This window comes from Musca vetustissima, unplaced genomic scaffold (genome assembly GCF_032173495.1).
Source record: "Musca vetustissima isolate MV318-11 ecotype Yass unplaced genomic scaffold, APGP_CSIRO_Mvet_v1 utg26731, whole genome shotgun sequence".
Lineage (NCBI taxonomy): Eukaryota > Metazoa > Arthropoda > Insecta > Diptera > Muscidae > Musca > Musca vetustissima.
The window spans coordinates 64,779-76,067 of record NW_026886426.1 but is presented as its reverse complement, the minus strand read 5'-3'; the positions used below and the strand labels follow the sequence as shown (position 1 = coordinate 76,067).

At 34.9% G+C, this 11,289-nt stretch overlaps 1 protein-coding gene across 1 annotated transcript; it reads left to right on the top strand.

Annotated features, from left to right (window-relative positions):
• Positions 1 to 5,481: 5,481 nt before the first annotated feature.
• Positions 5,482 to 6,479, top strand: LOC133333941 (serine protease snake-like; the record flags this gene model as incomplete). The annotated part of the gene is made up of 5 exons (XM_061542253.1): positions 5,482 to 5,549; positions 5,603 to 5,718; positions 5,787 to 6,022; positions 6,083 to 6,240; positions 6,303 to 6,479. Coding segments are annotated over 5 exons (755 nt in total), but the record flags the coding sequence as incomplete, so codon positions are not given.
• Positions 6,480 to 11,289: the final 4,810 nt, after the last annotated feature.

The following is an 11,289-nucleotide window of genomic DNA, read 5'->3' as shown; positions in this document are numbered from 1 at the left end:
ATTGTTTGTATATAAAATACACTGTGAACTGTAATCTACCAATTATAATTCGTAAAATCGTATGAATTGCGATTGGTATTTTATAATATCCCCCGATTTAGATTTAATAATGGCCTGCACTTCATTATAATTGCCTGACATATTAGACGTGCCATTATATACTTAACCTAGCAAAAATGTTGGATGCAATCCCAACCTGATTATTGTGGTTATTATGACGGTCGAGAATTATTTTCCTATTAATCATTCTACTTGCATGTAGCAAAGGAAACATTCTCTTGCTTTTTTAGATACCCTATACAAAAATCTTATACATATTGATAGCTGTCTCTTTATCCGTAGTTTCGTCCGCTAAACCGAAAAGAATACAGCACTTTTCACTTCTTCAACAATAGACTTCCGGATTTATTCTAATAATTCGTTTTGTATTCTGGAATTGCTAGAAACTTGGCACAAGTCACTTATTGGATCAAGGAGGAACCCTATTGAAATTGAAGATTTAGATATAGCTCCTATACATAGTTCCGTCCGATTTAATGTGAATGGTGCACCAAGCTCCCAATATATGTCCGATTGAGACAACATTTTGCACAGCGTACTGAATTAAGTCCCCTTTGATGACTGTGAAGTTTTGTTGGAATCGTTCAGCTTTAGATATAGCTATAGTTTCGTCCGATATTATGTAAATGAAGCACCATACTGCCAATATTTGTTCGATTGAGAAAAAAATTTACATACCGTTTTGAAAGTACATCAGGTTGACGTTCGTAAAGTTACAATCGTTAAAATCGGTTCAGATTTTAATAAAACTCCCATATATACTTTTTCTGATTTTAAGTAAATGGAGCACCATACTGCAAATATTTGTCCGTTTATGATAAATTTTGCGCAGAGTACTGAATTAGGTCCTGATTGATGTATGCGAAATTTAATTAAAATCGGTTCAGATTTAGATACAGTCCCCATATATATTTTCGTACAGGTTGACATCCGTGAAATTTTGTTGTAGAAATCGATTCAGACGTAAATATAGCTGCCACATACAAATGGTGTAAATGGAGGAGCATACGTCGGTTCAATTTACATGAAATATTGCATAGTGTATTGGATTGAAGTCGTTTCAGGTTTAGATATAGCTTCCATATATATTTTCATCCGATTTCACCTAATGTTGTACCAAATAACTAAAGCTTGTCCGAATAAGATAATTTAGTGCACACCGTACCAAATGGAACCTAAAATAATGTGTATTGAGTTTGGTGTCCAGATACATTTTGGGTAGCGCACTGTGCTGCAGCATACATTTGCCCATATATACAGCACCATACATATTTTGCTCCATTTCATACAAATGAATGACATGCAATTTTTCATAAATTTCAGAATGGTATGTGTATGGGTTGTTTTAATGTAGTTCAAATATTTTTTTACTTCACACAGTTGGTGTCATCCGATTCCATTTCAATGGTCACCAAAGATGCTAGGTCTATTCTATTTACAGGATATTTTACATATGAGCATCCCTTGTATATACCCAGAGTGGTGAAGGGTATCATATAGTCGGCCCCGTCCGAATTTTTATACCCTTCACCACACTGTGGTACAGGGTATTATGTCTTTGTGCATATGTTTGTAACAGACCTACTGAATTAGGTCTAGAATGATGTGTGCTAATGTTCGTGAAAATCGGTTAAGATTTAGATATAGCTCCCATATATAGTTTCGCTCGATTTTAAGTAAATGGTGCACCAAAGTCCCTGAAAATCATTTGATTTACACGAATTTTGGCATAGCGTATTGAATTAAGTCTAGAATGACGTGTGCTAATTTTCGTGAAAATCGGTTTAGAGTTAGATATAGCTCCCGTATATAGTTTCGACCGATTTAAGGTAGATGGCCTGCCTAAGTCCCTATATATATTTAGATTTGCACGAAATGTTGTATAGCCTATTGAATTAGGTCTAGAATGATGTGTGCTAAGTTTCGTGAAAATCGGTTTAGATTTACAAATAACTCCCATATATAGTTTCGCCCGATTTTAGGTAATTGGTGCCCAAAGTCCCTGCTAATCTTTTGATTTGCATGAATTTTGGTATAGACTATTGAATTAAGTCTAGAATGATGTGTGCTAAGTTTCGTGAAAATCGGTTCAGATTTAGATATAGCTTCCATACATAGTTTCGTCCGATTTTAGGTAAATGGTGCACCAAAGTCTCTGAAAATCAATGGATTTGCAAATTGACTTAAGTCTAGAATGATGTTTACATTTCCTATATATATATATATATATTCGACCGATTTTAAGTAAATTGTGCACTAAAGATCCACAGCTAGGCCGAAACACAGAAAGACATGAACATCACATATTTAAGTTCGTTCAGTTTCATGTCAAAATTCCTTCAAAAAGGCAACGTCTTTTCGGATACATATGAAGAATATACCCAAAGTGGTGAAGGGTATCATATAGTCGGCCCAGTCCGACTTTACTACTTTCCTTACTGGTTTTCTTGTGTTGTTAGGAAGATTATCTTTCAGTTAGTATGCATAATAAAAACTGCAATTTGGGATTGAAAAAATTCACATGCTAACAAACTCCGGAATTTGGGAGGTACTGTTATAATGCAGCTAACATAAAAAGTGGATCACTAAGAACGCAAAATATCAAATTGCAGCCAATTCGGTTAACATATACCGATAAAGGCCAGCAAAGTTAAAGAAAACGTCGACGTCAACCACAACAGCAGGAATTTATGAAGCTATCGAAATTATATGAAAAATTTCCAATTTCTTGGAATTTTTTGGGATATTTGCCGCATTTTTTATACCATCCACCATTGTATGAAAATAATCATTTCCGACCCTATAATGTATATAGATACTTGATCAGCGTGAAATTTTATGCCGATTTAACTTTGTCCGTCTGTCTGTTGTAATCACTCTAGCCTCTAAACGAATTGAGATAGATCGCCAAAATAAAGTCGTCTTTCGTCTCTTTTAGGCATAGGTCCCATATAAGGGTACCCACGAATTTTGGTATTTTGGAGTTCTTTAGCGCGTCGCTGAAATTTGCTACATTGGTTTCTTATTGGGTACTAAATTTCTCCACAAAAAATTATTAATTTATGTCCACTTTTTCTGGTAGACCCCATATAACGGTACGCCCTAATTTGCAGTATTTTATGGGGTTTTGATCGTATTTTTCCACCGAATTGGCTGCAATTTAGTATTTTGAGTTCTTAATAGGTACCAGATCTCTCCATAAAAAATTATGAATATAGATCAATTTTTTCCGATAGCCCCCAAATTTCGATATTTTGGATTTCTTTAGCGCGTTTTTAAACCGATATCGCTGTAATTTGGTATTTGTAGTCGTATATGGTAACAAAACTCCATACCAAAAATTATTAATATTCGCCCCCTCATTGGGGGTAGTCCCCATATAACCTCCTTTTTATATGAAACTAGTTATCTGATTTGTTCCGCATTTTGGTCTGGTTCTAATACTCTGTTGTTATCATTTCACCTGCGGAGGATATCCAGATAAAAAAACTAGAACGTAAGGTTCGCATTTAAGCCTAGACCCCATAATGATGATACCTACCGATTTTCGGCAGTTTTTATATTGTATTCTGATGTATTCTGATGCAAAAATGTTAGTTTCGAAATATAACTACAAATGTTTGGTAATTCCTACACGATGTAATCAACATTGGTCCCGCTTAGGTTATAGCCTTCAGGGACCTACACATACAACTTTTTTTCTGCAATATCAATTTTCATATTGAAACAGCAGCTTCCAACCAACTTCGGGAAAAAACTGGGTACGTTGGTGATGGCCTCATATAACTCTGTCCTCTAAATTGCAGTATATTGGGGATGTTCCACCCTTCAATGCGTTGGCAATATCGGTCAAGTAAAAAAGTGTCAGTCATCACCGTTGCCGACAGATATATATCCTCACCATATAAATATATATATATACATATATATATATATATATATATATATATGGGCACTTCCGCAAAAAGTTAAACCAAAATCGAAGAATTTGTTTCTTTATTTGTGCTTAAATTCGTAAAGTAAAGGCAACAAATACAAAGAAAGACCACATTTGTCATTTTTTCTTCTTGTTCTTATCATAAATACTAATTTAAAGACTATAAATGCAGAGACTGCAGAAATAAAAACTGCAAAATCATCAATGTCGCGTGAGTGACCGAGAAAAAGCCTTCGCAAATAAAGGATATGCCACTTTTTGAAATTTTGAAAGTGCAATTATAATGCTTGATATCTCTTATTCGTGTAAAGAATATAAAAAGTTCAAAATATTTTTAAAATTTGATTTTGCCTCTGAAAGTCGTGTAAGTGACTGCGGAAGTGCCCATATATATATATATATATATATAGAGCTACTAGAGAGAGGACAGATGGGTTCCAACTTCGGACTCGATCTAGACTTCTTAAAGATAATAGGTTGTGCAAATATTAGTTCAAAACAGACATTCCATTCGCTTGATATTGGATGTATAAATATTGAAAATTTTGACCCAAACTCTGTTTGAAGAAATAATAAGAAGTGCAAAGTTTAGATGAAATCTATATTTTCTAGGACTAATTTGGTCCAAAGAAACATGGGGTCTAGAATCACTATTTCACCGTATCTAAGTGTATACAACTTACTTACTTAGCTGGCTTGTAACAGAACGGTTGTTCCATAAGCCGAGCTTAAAAAAGATTTCCAAGCCTTTTGAGCTGGGGCATTTTCATTCATCCGCACATGGCCTAGCCACCGTAGTCGCTGCAGCTCAATACGACTGACTATGTCGATGTCCGCGTGTAAATTGTAAAGCTCGTGGTTCATTCGACGCCGATATTCACCGTCGACGCAGATCGGCCCGTAGATCTTTCGGAGAATTTTTCTCTCAAACACCCCAAGAGCTGCCTCATCTGCTTGCGCAAGTACCTATGCTTCTGATCCATATAATAGCATGGGTAGTATCAGTGTCTTGTAAAGTGTGTGTTTGGTCTGGCGGGAGGTGGCCTTGTTTCTAAACTGCTTACTTAGACCATAGTAGCATCTGTTGGCCATCACAATCCTTCTCCGAATTTCAAAACTGATGTCATTCGTTTTATTTATGGCGGTACCAATGTGTATAAAGTCTTTAACTACCTCGAAGCTGTAGTTCTCAAGTTCCACATCTAAGTGTTTACACTCTCATTAAAAAGTACTGAAATTTGTATTTGGTGTACATTATGGTTTACAAAATCGGCTTGTAGATATGTCGGTATATGTCCACTTTTTGGTATGTTCCCTATATTTTCATTTCAAGTACCTCTCAGTATTTCTATGTACCAAGTACCTGTCAGTATTACGTTTTTTCACTAGTTTTTTTTTATAGTTTCCGATTATTTACGGTTTCGATTATTACAGAAATAGCTTAGTTTTATTTAAGTATATTTTATTTATTCCAACTCTTGCAGATTGTACACATCCACAGTATGAAATTTTTAATGGTTTTCAAACTGTTTATCGGGAATTTCCATATATGGTTTGTCACTTAAAAATTTCGAACATGCACATTAATAATTCGTTATTATAAAGGCAGCATTAGGTTGGGATTCAGCGTTTGCGGAGGGAAGTTATGATTATAAATGCGGTGGAGTTTTAGTATGGGATAACTATGTTCTGACAGCTGCGCATTGTGCTATACTCACTGGGTAAGCCGACAAAATTCGAAATATATTTGACAAGCTTGTACAATTTTTTTCTTCCTAAATATTTTCAGAATACCACCAAGTGTAGTGCTTGTGGGCGGTACAAATTTGACAGATTCCAAAAACAAACCCATAAAAGTTGCCCAAGTCATCCAACATCCAATTTATAACCCGAAACTGCCATATCACGATATTGCTTTGATAAAACTGAAAAAAAGTGCAATCGAAAATCGCCTCTGTATATGGACTCTGTACGAAATGGACGATCTTAATGTCACAACTGTTGGTTATGGTCATATTATGTTTGGTAATTATACTTAAACTAACATAATGTTATGATAATTTTCTAAAATTCGTTCTCCCATAGGCGGTCCACCTTCTGAAAGTCTTTTAAAGACTCATCTAACAATAGTGCCAAATAAAGATTGCACTACCCAATACATGGGGGATGAATCTTTACCTCTAGGCATTTTGGACAGTCAATTGTGTGCTAAAGACTTCGTAAGGCGAAGTGATACATGCCAGGTAAATAATTAATGAATTATTAAGTGTTTTAAAATATATTCTTCTCAAAATGTTCTTTTTAGGCCGATTCTGGCGGACCCCTTATTTTGCGTTCTAAAAATTATATGGGATATGAAAGAGCATTTGTAGTTGGCATAACAGCATTTGGTGATGAGTGTGGCTTTGGCAAGGCGCCAGGCGTATATACTAGAGTTTCGGAATATATTGACTGGATTGAATCAATTATATTTCAAACATAATACTAATAAAACTTTCTGTTATTTTAATAATTGTTATATAAAATAATGTTATTTTAGTATGAAGTCCAAACGTTGTGAAAAAAATTATTTGAAGATCAAATCCTTCTGGAAACGTACAAAGATAACGTCTTTCACAAAATCTGCAAGAAAACACGAGGAACAAATGAAGTAACAAGTGGACCGGTACTGAGCAAATTTGGCAAGCAGATTTACCATACAAGCGATTTCCTCCTTGTATACTAATATCTCAAAAAAGCGAAACTGGCGACAAATTTGTAAGAATTTTCTTATACTCTATAGCGCATTTTAAATACCAACGAGCAAAAACGACGTTAGTATCAGCCGGATCGAACACACCCTTTATACACCCTTTAATATGGTGTGAATTCAATTATAAATTTTTAGTTTGTTGAAACACACAGGTTGCAAAATACATCCAAATCCTTCAAAATAAGGTTTACGGCAAATCATGAAAATTTTTTAGCAAAGATATTGTCTACTTGATCCTGAATGGCACATTAAAGCCCCGAAAATGTTTTGAAATACGAAAAGGAGGGGGACATTTATATGTGAACAGTGTAATACTTAAATTATTGTACATTTTCCAGCCAATCAGTCGCCGGTATATGAAATTACAGCGATTTCGGTGTTCCAAAGCTTCTGGGCTAAATTCCTGAAAATATGGCAAATGGGTCGGCACCTTTATATTTATATTTCAAAACTCGATCTTAAATATTGCGATGTTTACACGCAGGCAAACATGTTATTTCGTTAGCAACTCTTCAAAATATTCAATGGAGACGCCATAAAGTATATTGACAGCATATTTCTGTACAGTTTGAATTGAATATATTCGAACGAATTACAATCGGTTATTCTGTAGAAGAATTAAATTTCATGTCGATTTAGCGATGTATTAATGGAAATGTTTTTCAACAGAACTGCCTGCAATTGTATATTTAAATCTTCTGACCAAAATTATGGTTCCACTTTTTAGTGTTGCGCCATGCTTGTTACAAACATATGCACACAGACATAATACCCTGTACCACAGTGTGGTGAAGGATTTAAAACAGGTGAAAAAAATCATTAAGTTAAGTTAATCCATAGGTACACTTAAAGGTACTTGAAATGTAAGTATATGGAAAATACGAAAAAGTGGATCTATACCGACAACTCCACGAACCGATTTATGTAGACCATTATGTACATATTGTTCCTAAAATCTGAAAACCCCAAAACGTGATATTAATAACGCATGCTAGTGTGGAACATGTGTATAAAATCCTAGGTAGGGATTAACGAATGCTGGCCGATATATTTCAACATCGTCAGGTTCTAGTTTTTCATCACTATATCCTTAGAAGGCGGAATGATTACAACAGATGGCTAAATCGTCTTAGAATTCCATACATTAAATACTGACAATTTCGAGTAACTAATATCCCCCATACAATGCACTATGGCTGAAATCGCCATTTTGGCGACAAAAAGTCATTTTTTTGATAAACATGAATTCTAATACTCGAGTAGGGTATTTTTACTATATAAAAATATAATTAGCTTAATGTTTGTACTTCGGACAAATGTTGGTATTTTATGTGTGTATTTTTTGGTGAAATTTTGAATAGTTTTATCGTTTTCCGTGGAGTAAAACTAAAGTTGTAACAAAGTGTTACAGGAGCTATTTATATGTGATTGTTTGTAGAAAACCCTAGTTTTATGTCATACTAAAATTGTCTGCTAATAAAAGAATTATTAATATTTTTGCAGAACTCAGAACTCAGGATCAAAAATTACATAAAAAATATTCCATACGAAATTGACAGTAAATTAAGAAAATTAATATTAACTAAGCTTGGAATTTATCTAATTATCTAACTAAAATGGAATATACTTCACAGAAGTGAGAATAAATATAGAAATGTACACAATACAATGGATGCTGAAGAATCGGTCCTAGTTTTGAGATACGTGTCTAATGGTTAAATCGGCCACAGTTTTGTTAAACAAATATTTTTTAATTCTTCAGATAGTTTCTATCCGTCCCTACTTGTGACTTCAGTCATTCCAAGAAATGGGAATCCAAAATATAAAGTTATATCCAACATGGTTGAAAAAAGTACCCAAATTCCTTTTAATACAGAAATTTCGGAGGTACCGTTATATGGGGACTACTTTAACAAGTTTACCAATATCGATAGTTTTTAGTAGGAAGATTTGCTACCCAATAAGAACCTAAAATACATAAATACAGCCAATTTGTTAAAGAAACGTGTGCAAAATCTCAAAATTTTCGAATAATGGGATATACCGTTATATGGGGGTTACCCGAAGAACTAGTCCAATATTCATAATTTTTGGTAGGGAGATTTTCTATACACCGAGTACCCAAAATACCAAATTTCAGCCAATTCCGTTGAAAAACGAAACCAACATTGCCAAAATACCCAACATGCGGGGGGCGTGGCCCGCCCATTTTTCATATTTCACTTTTTCTTACATTAGAATTCTACACTCCAAATTTGGGGAAGCTAGCTTGTCTGGATATGGTAGAATGGGCCTTTATGGGGACAACCCCAACACACGGAACAAATCAGATAACTATTTCAATAGGGGTTATTATGGACTATCCATAAAAGGGGGCGAATATTAATAATTTTTGGTAGGAAGATTTGTTACCATATAATATATATTCGGTTGAAAAACGGGCTCAATAACTCCAAACTTTCGAAAATTGGGGTTTACCTAACCGAAAAAATTGACCTGTATCTATAATTTTTTGTGGATAAATTTACTACCCCATAAGAACTCAAAGTACTAAATTACAGCGAAATCATTGAAAAATACACTCAAAACCCCCACAATACTGAAAAGTGGGGGTACCGTTATATAGGGGCTATTTATAATTTTTGATGGGCGAAATTTGGTACCCAATAAGAAACCAATGTATCCAATTTCAGCGAATTCATCTGAAAAATGCGCTCAAGAACCCCAAAATACCGAAAATTGGGCGGTACCCTTATATGGGAGCTATGCCTAAACGTGGACCGATATATCCCATCTTCGAACTTAGCCTGCCAAAACAGACAACAGACTCTATGCAAAATTTTGGCGATCTATCTCAATTAGTTAGTGATTACAAGAGACAGACGAACATGACATTTTACGGTATAAAAATCCAAGTAGGCAGAATAAACAAAAAAAGAAGCAGCCAAAAGGCCGATTTCTAAAGTAATATCTAAAAAATTGTAAAAAAATACAATAGGAACAGTGCCGCTGAAACTTCTGGCTCATCAGAAGCAAGTAGGTCAATTGCAAAAGCTGCAGCAGTTTATGCAAATGCAGGATCGTAACATACCAAGAACAATAACGGAGATCGCAGTCTTCGGTGAATTATGCGTCATCGGAGGAAGCAGAACCATACGAAAAATCGATTGAAGGCCTTATAACGGATGAACTCGAATGGAAAAAGAGTAACGAGTACTTCATACGGTCGGCAGCTTCTCACTTTGGGGGAATATGGGAAGAAGCAGAAAGAAAAATTTAATGACGACAATATGAACTCGAATGGCAAAAGAGTAACGAGTACTTCATACGGTCGGCAGTTTCTCACATTGGGGGAATATGGAAAGAAGCAGAAAGAAAAATTTAATGACGACAATAATAGGGGAGTGGGCACCTTTGAACACTTTTTCCTTTCAAGGCTCATAATTATTTTTTTTATAATTTTTGGCGTTTTTATAAATTTTAACTAATAGGTGAAAATGTAACCTTTACACTAAATGTACATATTGCATACTTTAAGTTCGATTTAAATAATGTATTTCTTTTTTACTGGACCAAGTCGTTATGTTCAGAACTGCCCTTCGAGGGGGCAGCTTTGAAGAGGAACAATGGTCCATAAGGAAACGAGGGCAATGGCAATATTTTTTTTTTTTTGTCCCAGCAGCAGCAAGAACAAGAGGATGCTACTACAACGCCAGAGGTGGTACATCATTATCAACAACCACCAGAACATCAGTCAACCACCAGCAGCATGTATGCGGCTTAAGCAATTCCGGCATTATAGAATATTTCACATTTTCCTGGGGGAACTACCGATCATGTAGCTGTATATTAAACCCTTCATCGTCCTGGAATCCAACAAAGTCATCAAATACCAGCTAGAGGCGACATAATAAGCGGCAGTGTAATTGTAAAAAGTAGCTGATCGAAAAGTAGCAGATTTACCACCACGTAAGCAACTGATTAACCCACAACCACCAGCTGGAGATGGATCTCTAAAATATAAAAAAACATTGAAACAAATATTAAATGATATAGAGAGAAGGACTCTATTGCAACACACCCCACCAGGTATCTATAACAACAGAAATTGCAGCTTGAAGAAAGTGAAGATGAAGACAGCAAACCGATACCTGCCGATATATAGACAAGTCACAGCGACTAAAGGACCAGCTATTGCCAATTATACAGTCCAAGTTTAAGAAATTAAATCTTCAATTAAAATAGGATTTTACTTAAAACATCAATAATGTTCAATGTCTAATATTATATTCATAGGAAGAACTGTATGCATTAAGAAACATTTTTATATCAGCAATCGGTTCCCACGGGCACATCATATCAAGTGTAATCTTTGCCGGCTGGGAGAATGTTCATAAAAATATGAAAATGCTCGGCATCATTCATTTTATTTTAAGATAACTTCTCATTTATGCATTTCATAAATGATGTTCAAATTGTTTTATGATAAGTGATTAATGCAGTCACGATATCTATGTGTGAGCTGATAGTAAAGAATTAA